The sequence below is a fragment of the Oryx dammah genome, unplaced genomic scaffold (genome assembly GCF_014754425.2).
Source record: "Oryx dammah isolate SB20612 unplaced genomic scaffold, SCBI_Odam_1.1 HiC_scaffold_2, whole genome shotgun sequence".
NCBI lineage: Eukaryota > Metazoa > Chordata > Mammalia > Artiodactyla > Bovidae > Oryx > Oryx dammah.
The window spans coordinates 92,226,831-92,242,616 of record NW_024070186.1 but is presented as its reverse complement, the minus strand read 5'-3'; the positions used below and the strand labels follow the sequence as shown (position 1 = coordinate 92,242,616).

The 15,786-nt window shown below is 43.8% G+C and overlaps 1 protein-coding gene across 4 annotated transcripts in view; it reads left to right on the top strand.

Moving 5' to 3' along the window:
• The window catches only part of PLA1A (phospholipase A1 member A), a 42,129-nt gene extending 26,343 nt beyond the window's left edge, over positions 1-15,786 (top strand). For 2 of the 4 annotated variants that reach the window (XR_005722986.1, XM_040251017.1), the window contains exon 11: positions 15,358-15,786. Coding sequence is in view for 2 of the 4 variants with exons in the window: in XM_040251017.1 (XP_040106951.1) it covers positions 15,358-15,388 (31 nt within the window). In the remaining 2 variants the exon portion in view is untranslated. Of the gene's footprint in view, positions 1-570; positions 997-15,357 lie in introns of those variants that run through there. The other 2 variants (XR_005722985.1, XM_040251008.1) reach the window with 1 other exon arrangement.

Below are 15,786 nucleotides of genomic sequence, written 5' to 3'. Positions count from 1 at the left end.
CCCCACCCCAAACACACCCACCAGGACCAGGCTGACCTCAGATGTGACACTTGTTGAGGTGCAGTTTCATCATGAGGATAAGCTTCCTTGATGCGGAGATGACAAAGACCAAGGGTGTCCTGAACCTCCTGCAGGGCCATCTTGGGTTGGGATGCTAAGAAGCCAAAGAGGGTGGACTTTAATTCCCCATTCCCACTTTACTATAAGGAACCCCATTTTATCTGGTATAGATGTTTTATGTATGTGCTCTATTTAGTTTCCTCTGTGAAATTTTATTGAAACAAAGATTGCTCATTCCACATTTCCCCTTCTTCGGCCTCTGCTGGTCACAGTCATGGGTGTGAATACGGAATTCTTATCCCCTTTGCACCACCTCTAGCAGGCATTTAGAGTATGTCTTACCACACCTGGCCCTTGGAGGACAGGCGTGGACTCCTGTAGTAATCTTCCCAGAGATGATTGTAGACCTGACGTCAGTGAAACACAAGATCTCACAATTCTGAACCTTCTCTCCTGACCAGCCAGGAACCTGCCCTGAGCACACACCCTCTTGTTTCTCTTCTTTTGCAGCAAAAAGATGGTCTGCTTACCTGAGCCAATGAACTTAAAAGCAAGTGAGACTGTGTCTCATGACCTGAAAATAACCTGTATATAGTATATGGGCAGGATACATCCCCCTGGATTGGGAGTGGGGGATGAAGGGCATTCAACTTATTCTAAACCATTAAGACTAAGAAAGAATGCAGAAGTCTTGTTTACTTTCTCCATAATTAGCCACCTTAGAGGGGGAGAGAGGGCTGATTTTACAGAGCTTTGTCTCCATTGTCAGTTGAAAGAGTTTTACAAAGATACCATTTCAACCTTCCTATTCATGCTTAACTGCAATTGCCCCATATGCTTGGACAACTGTACCTAGGATTCAATAGAAACATATACAGGAGAAACACTTTTTTTTTTTTTTCCAAAATAAAACTATGGAATATCTGAATCATTCAATTGTTTTATTGGAATGAAATTCTGTTATGTACAAAAATGTGATTTATGATCTACAGGATTGGAGAAAACATTAGAAAACATTAAAATAGCAACTGAAAAGAAGTACTTGGTATAAGAGAGGGGAATGGAGGATGGGGAGGAAGATGATACCGCTCACCATCCCTCACCATTGCCTTCTCTGCGTATCTGAGAGGTTTAGGTAGCGCAGAGCAATCTTTGGGGAATATACGTGGATTTTCTTTGGGTCAGTGTTTCTAAAACTTTAATCTTTATAAATAACCTTGTATCAAGGCATAGGTACACTCAAATTGTGTAATTTGAGAATTTATTAAGAGGACTGTTTACAAAGGTGTTGGCAGGAAGTGAGGAAATTACAAGGGACAGTGCAAGTTCCCTGGGGCTGGGGGCAGTGGGAGCTGCTGTGTTCTATGTCTGAAGAGGCCACAGGAGGAAGCACCAGAGTCTGGAGACAGAGATCTGCAGGACCGCTGGTCAAGGGACAGTGAGGGGGCAGCAATCCTGCAGAGAGGGAACCAGGTAAACAGATTCTCCATCCTCAGTCGTCTTTCTTCCCTCATTCTCCCATTGGTGCTCCCACTGAGTGACTGCAGCCAGAAGCTGGAAGGCAAGAGGCGCGTTGATGTGGCCCCGGGGTATAAAACCGAGCAGAGAAGGTGGGAATGGCTGGGATGGCCTTGGGAACAGAGAGACATGGCGCACACCTTCACTGCCTTCTCCATAGCCGGGTACTCCTGCATTCCTCTCTACTGAATGGTTTTGCCTGTGTTCTATTGTGTTCAGTCGCTCCAGTCGTGTCCGACTCTTTGACACCCCCTGGACTGTAGCCCTCCAGGCTCCTTTGTCCATGGGATTCTCCAGGCAAGAATACCGGAGTGGGAGGAGCTCAGGGATGGGAACCGCACCTCCTGTGGCTCCTGCGCTGGCCTGCAGATTCTTAACCACTGAGCCACCTGGGTTTGGCTTAAGTTTTAGTGATAACTTTGACCATTTTTAAGTGCAAGATTTAAGTAGTATTAAGCACATCCACATTGTTGTGCAGCCATTACCACTATCCATCTCCAGAAATTTTTCATCATCTAGGACTGAAACTTTGTCCCCATTAACCAGTGACTCCCCTGTTTGCCGCTCCCCTCCAATGCTGGTAACCACCATTCTAATGTTTGTCTCTATGGATTCTACTCTTCTAGAATACCTGATGCAATCATACAATATTTATACTTTTATATCTGCCTGTCTTATAATGTTTCCATGGCTCATCCATATTGCAGTATGTGTCAGAATTTCCTTCCTTCTCAAGGGTGAATAATATTGTGCGTACAAGCCACATTCTGTTTATTGTTTCATCCATCAGTGGACACTTGGATTGCTCCCACCTTTTGGCTATTGTAAATAATGCTGCTAAGAATGTGGGCACACATACAGTGTTTGAGACAAAAAAAAAAAAAAAAAACCACCTAAATAAACGGGCTTTGAAAGGAAACTGCTGACTTGCCAATTCACTCTCCACAATAGAGGCTGGGCAAATGATGTAAGCAACAGGCTGCAGCTGCATCCGGGCTAAGTCACCTAGGTCATCAGGAGAGAGAGCTTCAGCCCTTGTCCAAAGGGCAGATGATACAGTGTGAATGCTCACAGACACACTTTGTTTTCGGCACTGTCCACCCCAGTCAGTAGAACAACGTATTTAAAAAATCTTCTTCAATATGTGGACTTAAGAGGTTTTTTTTCCCCTCAAAACCCAAACCCGTCTTTCCTTTTATCCTTCCCTTTTTTAACTCCACCCAGGTTCCCAGCAAGAACCTCCCTAGAGGAAAGGGTGGAGGCAGAAAGCAGAGCAAACGCCAGTGTGGCTGAATGGAAAGCTGAATTTAGGGACCGTCTGAAATGCCCTGTGCTGAACCTAGAAATGTAAAGGCCAGAAGTGATCACAGGGAACTTAATTTCTAATTTTAAAAAGGTTTTACAAGACTATCCTTTTTCGCATGTGTATTAAATAAGGTTTTAGGGAGGGGAAAAAAAAAAACAACCTCCCTAGAGACAGACCTACCCTGAACTGAATGAGGCTGTATTTCCTGTTCTCTTACTTTAAAGCACTGTTAGACTCTCACATTTTATTTTGCTCCCCATTAGAAACTAGATCATTACCATACATGGAAAGCCAGTTTTCCTTATAAAAATAAATACAAAAACATAACAGTGTTTAAAAACTCCAACTAGCTCCTGTGGCTTGCTGAAGGCTCTATGCCCCAGGCCTGCTTTATTCTTATTTTTTAAAAAAATTAGCAAGTGTGAGAGAAATGTCAAAAACTTATCGACACCAAACAGAGACTTTCTTCTGTGTATACAGTCAGTGGACTGAAAGAAATTTAGAGCATGGCTGGCAAATTCATCATGAGATCTGATGTTGTTTAATGCTGGGTCTATGTGCTACCTTAAACTACACTGCCTGTGCTCCAGGAAACCTGGCTTTACATATGTGGGATGTGTGTGGAGTTAAGAAAAGGGTATCGGTAACAACTTGCTTGATGGCAGGGCAAAGGCAGAGTATGGGTCTCTCATTCACACCCATGTCACTCCCAACTCCCGCTGAGACAGGGTTTCATGAACAGAGACTGTTGTTCAGTTGCTAAGTTGGATCCGACTCTGTGACACTGTGAACTACAGTATGCCAGGCTTCCCTGTCCTTCACTGTCTCCCGCAGTTTGCTCAAATTCATGTCCATTGAGTCAGTGATGCTATCTAACCATCTTATCCTCTTTTGCCCCCTTCTCCTTTTGCCTTCAATCTTTCCCAGAATCGGGGGTCTTGTCCAATGAATCGGCTCGTCGAATCAAATGCCCAAAGTATTGGGAGTTTCAGCTTCAGCATCAGTCCTTCCAATGGATATTCAGGGTTAATTTCATTTAGGATTGGCTGGTTTGATCTCCTTGCAGTCCAAGGGACTCTCAAGCATCTTGTCCAACACCACAGTTCGAAAGCATCAATTCTTGGCACTCAGCCTTCTTTATGGTACAACTCTCACATCCATACTTGACCACTGGAAAAACCATAACTTTGACTATACATACCTTTATAGGCAAATTGATGTCTCTTTAATTCAAGAATCAGCCCCTATACTTATGTGACACTAAAAACATTAATTCTGGAGGCTTCTTTTCTCTGGCCACTATTCTGAGTATGTTGAGTTTGTACTGCAGTCCCCAGAGTGGGCTCCATTTACTAGGCTTTTCCCCGCCACAGTACACCAGAGGCACATGGTTCATTTGTTATTTGTTAATCCTCCATTGCGTCACCCAAGAGTTGCTTTAGGGTTACCTACAGGTCTTCAGAGTTTAAAAATCTGTATTGATCCAGACCGCTTGCTTTCTTGTGGAGTTAATTTTTTGAACCTGAATGAACTTTCCATGTAATGCAATTCCTTCACATATTATTATTGTAGTCTCTCCAACCCATCAGAAAATTTTCACATCCTAATCTTATCTTAAAGAATACTTAGCACTCCCTTTAAGCTTTATGTCATTTATATCTATATGTAGATATATACGACATTTTTTGTAGACTTCTTTTCTATATCTATAGCTAAGAACTTGAAAGGAGGCCAAAGGTAGAGACCTACTTCTGTGTTAGTTGCTCAGCTGTCTCTGATTCTTTGCAACCCCATGGACTGTAGCTCCCCAGGCTCACCTGTCCATGGAATTCTCCAGGCAAGAATACTGGAGTGGGTTGCCATTCCTTTCTCCAGGAGATCTTCCCAACCCAGGGATCAAACTCAGGTCTCCTGCATTGCAGGCAGATCTTTATCAACTGAACCACCAGGGAAGCAGAGATAACAAATTGAAATCAACAGATTGATTGATCTTAATCAAATGTAATTAAGATCAATCAATACTCTGGACTTTTGCATATATTTCTAACTCATGTTTACCTTGGTACTTACATATTATGATAAAAGTTTCAATTCTTTATATGTACAACAATACCCTGATTAAAATATGATTAATTTAACTTTAGCATGACTTAATTCATGGAAATGCAGGCTCCTAATAATTGCTACTTTATTATCTAAATACATGCCAGCAAACTTTTTAGTGAATTATTCTTTGCTGGGAATCAACATCAAACTTCCTGATCTCTAATTTTAAGAGTCTCTGCTTTCTGGTTACTGGAGAGAATATATGTACCCACCATCTTCTAACCTTCTCTTTGGGATTATCTAGTGATTACTGAATAAAGACCCCAGTTACCCAGCGAAGTCTTTCGAAAGCAAGATTATAACTCAAGGTCTGAATACTGTGGTTGACTTAAAGCAGTTGAGCGATTTCTTTTCAACCTTGGTCTTCCTGTTACGTTCACCCCGAAGCAATATATGTTCATTTTGACAAGTCAGATTGTAGATACACTTTATGGTTTCCATGACCCCAAGGTAATGAGTGTCAATAACTTAATGTATGTCCTATACATCTTTCCACATCAATACAAATATATATACACACACGATTGTTGGACTTTTTTTGTTTGTTTTTTTTTTTTAACAAAGATGAAATCATAGCACACACATCATTCTGTAATTTTCCTTTGTTATTCACAATATATCATGAATATTCCTCCTGGGCCATACATAGACTTAATTTACTCCCTGGATATATATATTCCAGAGCATGGTCGTAACATAATTTAGCCAGCCACTTTCTTGAGATGAATATTAAGGTTGTTTCCAGTTTTCTTCAATTATAAATGATGCTGCAATAAGTATTTTTGTAAATTTATTTCTATATGATATATTTCTTTGGTGAGAATAGCTGGGTCAACAGATATAGCAAAAGTTTAGTAGTGCTGGATTACTTTCCAAAAATGTCATATCAATTCACATACATTCTGACAATGGTTGAAAGAAATAGTTTCTCTGCAACTACTTATTCAAGTAATTGCTTCGCCTAAGATCAGTAACCCAAATCACCAAATTTCTCCTCTGGAGTTACCATGTAGTATTCAACACTTTCCAAGTTGGCCAACTAGTTGGCCATCTGTGAAACTGGAATAATGCTCTTTCCTTCAGAAGAATAGGGCTTGAAATTTTATTACCTTTTAAAAATGACATTCATTTAGACACAGTAGTCCTCAGAGCAGTGAAATTTCCTATAGGTGAGCTGTAATGAACTTTTAAAAATAAAGGCTATTGTTTTTATGGTTATAAAATTCAACTAATTAAAAAAATATTTATTTGGCTGTGCTAGGGAGAAGGAAATGGCACCCCACTCCAGTGTTCTTGCCTAGAGAATCCCATGGACAGAGCAGCCTGGTGGGCTGCTGTCCATGGCGTCGCACAGAGTCGGACACGACTGAAGCGACTTAGCAGCAGCAGCAGCAGCAGGTCTTAGGTACGTGGGATCTTTGATCTTCAATGCAGCATGTGGGATCTACTTCTCTGACCAAGCCCTGCGCATTGGGAACATGGAGTCTTAGTCACTGGACCATCAGGGAAGTCCCCAAATTCAACTAATATTAAAAGTTATGAAAGAGAAAGTGAAAGCTAAAACTTCCTAAGCATTTAGCATTCTAATCCCTTTATATAAATTATCGTATATAATCCTCCCGACAATTGTATATATTACTTCATTTTACATATAAGAAAACTGAGGGACAGGAAAATTAAACAGCTTGCCCATGGTTAGACAACTAGGTTCAGGATTCACACCAAGCTGTCTGTCATCTGGGCTCTAACCACCACATTATACAGTTGTACATAAAAACTTGCTCAGTTGGTTTCTAGTACTTAGATGTCTTAACCAATGTCTCTAAACAAAGATCTCCTCAGTCTGGCCCCATTCTATCTAACTAAAATTACTTGCCATTTCCCCAAGTGTGCTTAAGCCAGTATCCCCTAAAGGATACTGTGGACCATGCCTTCTCCAAGCCTTTGCAGCTGCTGCTACCTCCATTCAGACTCTGCCCGTCATTCTGGGTCCACTTCCAGCTCTCTCCTCTGGGAAGCCTGGCCACTCACAGGTCATTGCAGTTGGTATCTGTGCAGCCTTGCAGTGGTGGTGAATAGCTTATTCCATGTTGATCAGGCTATGTTTTCTCTTTCTCTGCATCTTCTACATCATAAGCATGCAATAAAAGCTCTTTTAATTAAAGATAATGCTCTAAGGATATAGACAAAGGCAAAGAGAGAGGATAAGGCACAGAGAGGCTTGACTCTAAAGGTTGATGTCTTTTCATAAGTTTTGGAATGGCCTTCATTTATTCAACTTGTTTTAGAATTTCACCTGCCACTGTTATACTTTAACCTTTAAAAATCTCTGCAGAGGGAAGCTCTGGTTGTGTATATAAAGGACACAACATATAAATACAACTCTTTCCAAATTGCTGCATTCTCATCCAGTCCTTGATCTCCTTGTTGAGTGTTTCTAAGTGACATTCTGAAAGTGACATACTGCCTTCCCTAGCCTTAAACACACCTCTGACCTCACTTTTGAGCACACCCAAGCCCAGTGGTGATCATCTCAGTCCTGCCTCTTCTCCAGAAGAGATGGCTTCCTCCTTCTAGAGGAGAGTTTAGAGATGATGGGAACATTGCTGTACCTGAATCTTTCCATGCCCGTTTGAAGGCCTTGAAATCCTCCCTGATCCTCGGTATTTACCCTCTTATTTATGAAACCATACTGTTTAATTTTTGTGGCCATTCAGTATCATGACAGCAACCCAAACTCAACTCATGCAAAATCAAATCAACATCTCCCCCAAAGTTATTCTTCCTCTCCTTAGTGTAATAGCCACCACCATCATCCAATCTCCAGGCTTGAGGCCTGAGTCATCTTTGACTCAGAACATCATAGCGCTTGCTAAAATTTAAAAAAAATCTGTTTCTTAAAAAATTGTCTGTTACCTGTCCCCTCCCGTCTGTTGCCTCAGATATGTGGTGAGACCTTGGATCTGACACCAAACTCAAACTAGTCTCTTTCCCCCCAGCTTCTTTCTCCTCTAGTCCATTCTATTTACCTGGGCCGATAACCGTTCTACAAACTCTTTTTAAACTTACCAGTTTCCTGCTCCATCATTTTCACTGATGTCCTTAGAATAAGGGCTTCAGGGCTTCCCCGGTGGCTTAGAGGTTAAAGCGTCTGCCTGGAGTGCGGGAGACCCCGGTTCAATCCCTGGGTCAGGAAGATCCCCTGGAGAAGGAAATGGCACCCCACTCCAGTACTCTTGCCTGGAGAATCCCATGGAGGGAGGAGCCTGGTAGGCTACCGTCCATGGGGTCACAAAGAGTCAGACACGACTGAGCAACTTCACTTTTCACTTTCACTTAACTTCTTAACCTAGACTTCCAGAACTTTGTGGCTAAATTCTTATCTCTTTTCCTTGATTTCTTTCTTATTCTTTAGCAAAAGAAATCCTTAGCCCCTGATGAGTTGATTCACTATAATTATCATTAGTATGTTCTTTAAATAACATTTCACATTAGTCATCAAGCTACAGAGTGTCAGAGGAGGAAACCAAGATCCAAAAAGATTAAGGGAATTTCCCAAAGCTGTTAGCCATTAGAGGAAAGCATAGCAATTCTCCCATTTATATTGTACTTCCAAACTTGGGCACTTCTACTGGGTTTTGATAAATTTAAATGGCTCTTCATTACATGTGAGTGTGAGCTTTAATAACATTTTGAAGATAAGCAAGGGACAGTGTTTATCTGGAAGTAAATCCTTGCTGCTGCCTTGAAGTGTGGATCTCTAACATCTATCCAGGCCTAAGCCAGTACAGATTCTTAGTTTAGACAGAGCTGAAAGGTGGAGAGGTGGGAAGAAATCTAGGTAAATACCCTATGAAGAGCAGCCTCATATACGGGTACCCCTCTTGAAGGCACTGGGGTCAGACTGACTTAACTAGAAACATCCCTTCTCTCTTGCAAACACCAGGCCTCTCAACTTTAAAACTCCCACAGTGTTCACTCAGCCCTCCTGGTTGGGCTTGAAACTGAATCTATACAACCTCAGGATTACTTCCTTTGACTCTCAACCCAACTTCAATTCAGAAGTTACCCTCTGCTGTGTTTCGTAACTGGAAAGTACAGTGAAATGGGTAAAACTGGAGACAAATAATCACAAAACCAGAATATTCACTCATTCAGCAAATGTTTACTATAAGCCAATGGTGTACCATGTACCAGGCACCATTCTGAGGGCAATCTTCTTCTTAACAAGAACTACAACATAACTGAATGCTTACTATGTCCCAGGCATGTTTAAGTATATATACTTAAACTCTTACAACAAACATATGAGATAGGTTTTTTTTTTTCTATTTAACATATGAACAAGGTAAGGGGCCAAGCAGTAAAGTTACTAGACAGTGAATGATGAGGTTAAATGGCAGAGCTGAAATTTGAACCCAGGCAATCCAGCCCCAGAGCTTCATATTCTTAACCCTACATTAAGTTAACAGTGTATCTTAACCCAATGTCTACCTATGTCATTTTCATCTTCTTAAAAAAATTAACAAACACTTACTTATAATGACAAAATGTCTGCCATGTGCTAGATGCTGAGAATGCAAATACAAATAAAATGGAAAGGACTATTCTCTTCAGAAACGCACTCATTAGCTCCTAAGTGAGCCATCACGTGCCAGGGTTGGTGGTCTATAATTTACTTTAAAATACTTCAGCTAGGGCTTCCCTCATGGCTCAGTGGTAAAGAATCCTCCTCCCATTGTAGGAGACACGAGTTCAATCCTGATCTGGAAGGATCCAACGTACTGCGGAGCAGCTAAGCCCATGCACCGCAACTATTGGGCCTGTGCTCTAGAGCCCATGAGCTGCAGCTGCTGAATCCCACGTTCCTCAGCAAGAGAAGCCACTGCAATGAGCAACCCGGGCACCACAGCTAGGGAGCAGTCCCCACTCGCCACAGCTGGAGAAAAGCCTGTGCAGCGATGAAGGCCCACAACAGCCAGAAAGAAAAATAAACAAATAACAATAGTTTACAAAAATACTTGAGCTAAACAGTGTGATGCATGAGTTACCTTTAGTCACCATTCTAGGGATATTTGATCAATTATCTAAATCAGGAATAAATACTTTAGGAGAAGTCATCTGACATTTCACCTAAGCTCACAGTCCAGAGGCAGCTACTATAATCCCTTCAATCCTCTTCATGTCACCCATGGCCCCATCTGAACCTTCAGAACCCCTGGGAAGCATTTAGAACTACAGATTCTAAGCCCAGGGGCTCTCAAAATTCAATTGTAACTGGATTGCTATAGGCCCAGTTTTATATTGTTTTATATATTTATATTTCAAACATTTTTGTTATGGGACATTTCAAACACATATAAAATTAGAAATATAGAATAATGAATGTCCATATACCTGCTATCCAGCTTCAACAATTAACAACTCTTGGGGCTGTCTTGTATTGTCTATGGCATTGGTGTTTTTTAAAAACTTCTCAGTTTATTTTAATATGCAGTCAGATTTGGGAATCATTGATCTAAACAAGTAATCATTGCTCTAAACAAACAAGTGCGATCACTGCAAACAAAGAAGCATGCATTAGACATAGTGGAAGCGGGATGATGAACTCTGACCACCGAAAGAAAAGGGCTAGGGTTTCCTTAATTCCTCACTGGATCTCAGGGTTTCCAGGGCTAAACCATCCCTTGGCAGCTCCCTGATGGCTCCCACGGTAAAGCGTCTGCCTGCAATGCGGGAGACCCAGGTTCGATTCCTGGGTTGGGAAGATCCCCTGGAGAAGGAAATGGCAATCCACTCCAGCACTCTTGCCTGGAAAATCCCATGGACGAAGGAGCCTGACAGGCTACAGTCCATGGGGTCGCAAAGAGTCGGACACGACTAGTGACTTCACTTTCACTTTCACTTTCCATAATTCCTCACTGGATCTCAGGGTTTCCAGGGCTAAACCATCCCTTGGCAGCTCTGATGTCTGAGACTCTGCTAGGGGTGCTTCTTTAGCTTGGTCTGAGGATCCCAGGCTGGAAGCTGGAATCACATGCTCACACACCCACGAAATGAAGGCCTTCTCAAATATATATCCAAATTTAGTTGCATTAAAGTGGAGTTTACTAGGTCAGATAAAATAACAGTATAAACAGGGTGTTTTTTTTTTTTTTTTAATGTTTATGTTTGTGACTAAGGAAACAGACGTTGAAATCATTTAGGAAGGAGGGAAAGGAAAGAAACAGAAGGGGAGCCGAGAATAGTGAGGAATCGAGTTACCTAATACAGTGGGGCAGCGCACAGTCCCTAGCGCGCAGCTGTTGCTGCCGGCCTTACCCAGCAACCTGTTACCAGGCAACGGTTGCTGTGAGACCATTAAGCCAGAAGATTCGAGCAGTGATTAGTGGTCACGCTTAGCCATTGGTCGGCGCCGGCAGTAAACTGCACCCCCAACCGGCAACTGTCAGTGAGCAACCGTTAGCGGCGCCACTTGGCCATTGGTCGGAGTCACAGTATATCCCTCCCCAGAGCGAGCAACCATTAGTAGCACGGCTCTGCCAGTGGTCAGAGGGGTGGTGGTTGTCCAAAGCAAAGCGAAGTAAGAGGTGGGTCCTGGCCTCCCCTGGGCCCTCCAGCTCACCCAGCCTTAGGCCATGGGGTGAGCTGAGGGGTCCGCGGAACAGGCTTAGAGCTGTGTCCTGCAGGGCTCTAGAGCCCTCCACAGGCCACACACACGGGCTGGTCCCAGGCCTTGAGGTAGTAGTGAACCCTGCCCCCATTCCCGCCTCTGTGATCTAATAGCAGCGGCCATCTGCATGGGCTGCAGTCTGCGGGATCTGGCCCCCTATCTGCTATTTGGGTGGCCTGAGGAGGCTGAGGGCTATTTGGGTTCTGGATGCCTGGCTCCCTCAGCGATGATGGTTGGGCAGGGTCTGGGGACCTGGCCCTGAGGGAGCCACCAGTTGAGATCTGCTGCTTCTTAGACTGGCAGTAGGACCCAACTGGGCGCTGGACTAATGTTCCTGGGCAGGGTAACCGGCCAGCACAGGGATGCTCCATCCCGCCACCTTCTCTTAGCCAGGGCCTAGACCTTGGAAGGTGAACTTTGAGTCTTGGGACCTTGCCCTTCCTTGTCAGAACAGACTGTTTGTTTGGTGGAGTTTTACAAAAAACATCGTTATCTGACCGTGACTGATCTCCAGAATAAAGGATCTGACACAAAGAAAGTGAAAAGTGAAAGTGAAGTTGCTCAGTCATGTCTAACTCTTTGCAACCCCATGGACTGTAGCCCATCAGGCTCCTCCATCCATGGAATTTTCCAGGCAAGAGTACTGGAGTGGGTTGCCATTTCCTTCTCCAAGGGATCTTCCTGACCCAGGGTACAAAGACACAAAGACGTCTACAACTAACCATGCCCCTCCCTCTCCTTTCCTAGAAAAAGGGCTTTGCTGAAAGCTTTGGGGGAGTTTGGGGTTTTTAAGATATAAGCCACCCATCTCCTTGTGGGGCCCTGCAATAAACCTTTATTTGCTCCAAATTGTTGCATTTGGTATATTTGGCCTCACTGTGCAGCAGGCACCCAGACCTTGTGCTTGGTAACAGTTACAAGAAACAAGGAAGAGAAGAAACCAAACTGGAGAACAGAGGAGTCGCCAATGTTTTCCTCTCAGACACTTCAGGGAGGAGGATGAAGGCCAAGCTGTCCAGGGCAGGAGATGGGGGCACCAGGCCTGAGCCCCAAGACACCAAACAGAAAGGACCTCGTTCCTCAGCCACACATGAGTCAAAGAGAAAGTGTTCTGGCTTGAATAGTGGACAGAAGCAAAAGGAAACTGGAAAGCAGAACTAGAAGTGCTAAAATCCCAAGAGTTTTATCTGACCCAAGCTGAAATGAGTAGCAGCTGAACTTAACAAAGCTCCAGTCGGTGCCACTTAAACACCAGTGCCCCGCGAGACCATGGCCATGGGTCAGGGTCTGCATGGCCCTTTGGTGCCTCCACAGGAAGCCTAGGGGGAGAGGAGGGCTGAACAAGGCAAATCCACAGGATCCTCAAGTCCTGTGGGGATTGATACTGACAAAGCTGGAGGGAAATGGTGCGAGAGTGGGCAGGGAGGGGATGTTTGCACCAGCCTTGTGGGACGCATAGGATTCAGGGCTGACAGAGGGCAATTCCAGGCCATTGAGCATCTGTCCGTTGACAGCGGCAATCATGTGCTGTGCAGAGGAGGGCTTGTGGGAAGGCTCACGTCAGAGAAGTGAACCAAAAGTGAAATAAAATCCCATGATCTCCAGGGAAATTTCTGAGTAGAAGACACGTGTAAGTGTATAAATTCAATGACAATTAGAAATGAAACTGCTGAGGGCATTACTCACATTTCTTCAGTCATCAGGATTTGTGAGGGCATCTACAGGAAACTAGAGTGTTCAGAATATTCAGGGAAGAAGGCCCAGAATCTCTAAGGTGGACTCGACTCCCCTCCCAAGAAGTTCTCCCCAGGGTCTCTCACAGGTATCTCTTCCCACGGCCATCACATTCTCTGGCCCCTGGTACTGTAATAGGGGCGGAGCAGGTGTACAGCTACTAGCTCGAGACTATTATTGGGAGACCCTTAGTGCCACAGTTAGGGGTCCCACTCCGCCAACAGTCAGCCTTCAGTGGTTCTCTCCCTGCAAAGTGTGTGGTGGGAGGTAGATCTCAGCCTTTTCTCTGTGGCCCTCCAGGCCTTAGGTGGGTGGGTTTAGCTGGGGGACCCAGGAACAGGCTGAGGTCTGTGTTCTACAGAGCTCCAGATCCCTCGCCATAGTCGCCCACTGGCCAGGCCCAGACCAGCTCCGTTACCTAATGGTGACGACAGTCTCCATGGGTCACAGTCCATGGAGGCCTCAGCACCTGGAGTGTATGGATACTGCTATTAAGGTAACAGCTTCTACCAACTTCAGTCTCTCCAAGTTTCAAAAATTGGTATAGCTGAGATCAGCTGTCTACCCCTCGGAGGTGGCCAGCGGCCAGGGTTAAGTTGCAAGGATACTGTACATCACTGCTTCAGCTCCACCTCTGTGGTTTTGTTGTAAGCTAGGAATTAACCTGATTGGTATTTGCTACGATATATATTCCTAGTGATCCTATGCAAATAATTCTCTCCAGTTTAAATGAAAAGCCTGAGGACTGGCTGGGTCCTGGGTGCCTTGTTTCTTGAGTGATAATAGCTGCGCAGTGGGACCTGGCCTTGAGGGTGCTGCCAGCTGAGATCTGCCTCATCAGCCAGGCCTGGGCACAGGCATGAGGACCCAGACTGGGTGCTGGACCAATGCTCCCAGCAGGGTAACTAGCCCCGCAGAGACCTGCTACTTTTAGCCAGGGCCTGGACCTCAGAGGGTAAAAGCTGAACCTTGGGATTTTGTTCTTTCTAGTCAAAACAGAAAGTAATGTTTGTTTGGTGATTTATAGAAACATCATTATCTGACTGTGACCTGACCTCAAGAACAAATGATCAGACACCAAGAAGTTTGCAACAACTAACCACATCCCTCCCTCACCTTTCCTAGAAAAGGGCTTTGCTGAAAGCTTTCTGGGGGTTTAGGGGTTTTAAGGCATGAGCCACCCGTCGTCTCCTTATATGGCCCTTCAATAAACCTTTCTCTACTCCAAACTCCAACTTTTTTTTAATCGTTTGGTCTCGCTGTGTATCAAGCACACAGACACGCATTTGCCAACAGTACCTCACAACCCAGTGACTATTTCAGCGACCTTGACTATTCTCCTGGCTTTGTTTTCTCAAGTCCCTCAGAACACGAATATTTAAGAAACAGCTACACTCTGCCAGACCCCATGGGGTGCACTGAACACAATCTCCCTCCATGCTGCTTTGAAAATACCATTTCCAGGTCCATGTCCCACTGCCTTGTGGAGTTCGGATTCCACAGCCGGTCACTGAGAGCTATTGCTTCTCTTCTGCAAGCATGCCTTCCTTGTACATCCAGCCCACAGACTTTGACTTACATGCATTTTTCACCTGAATTGCTTCGGTTTTGCCCTCCTTTCTCTAGCTTTTAAGACACAGCTTAAAATCAACTTTGCTGTGAACCCTTCCCAGTCCCAGAAATGGGAAGTGACACCTGCTGAACTGTTATAGCTCTTGTAGTGGTTTCACCACTCATGTTAAGGCTTTCCACAAAGGACTGGCATAGTGTTTATTTGTATATGTATCAGGGCTCTAGCTTCACCTTAAACTAGTATGCGTCACAGGAAGCCTATTTATACAAGGGACTGAGAAATCTGGGAAGATGAATCCTCAAAGGAGTCAGGCTCAGGGAGCTTGACTTAGTAAGGCTATGGTAGAGATGGGGGAGGTGCCTAAAGCTCATGTATCTTCTTTTCTAGATCTGGAGCTCCTTCAGGGCAGAGACCATGAAGTGATTCATCCAGCAAAGCAGGTGGTATCAAGAATAGTGTTTGACAGCAGTGGATATTTAGTAGGTGTTAATGGAATAAAAGAATACTTACCATCCTCTCCTTAGAGCAAATCTGAGTATATGTCAGGCTTTATTCCTGAGTATATGAAGTTGTAATCCAGAGATTTTTTTTATACATTGTGGATCTCTAGCATGGGCTTATTGTAAAATGTTCACAAATCCATATCATGTCAACAATTTTATGGAGACTGAATAAATACAATGCTTTGTACATACATGTGTGCAACACTGTTTCAAACAGATAAAGATACTATTTTGGTTAATTTTTCAATCTATAAATTTATCTATAACCCTTATTGGAATCCAAATGTCTTTTGCCCTTACATATGACATTAAA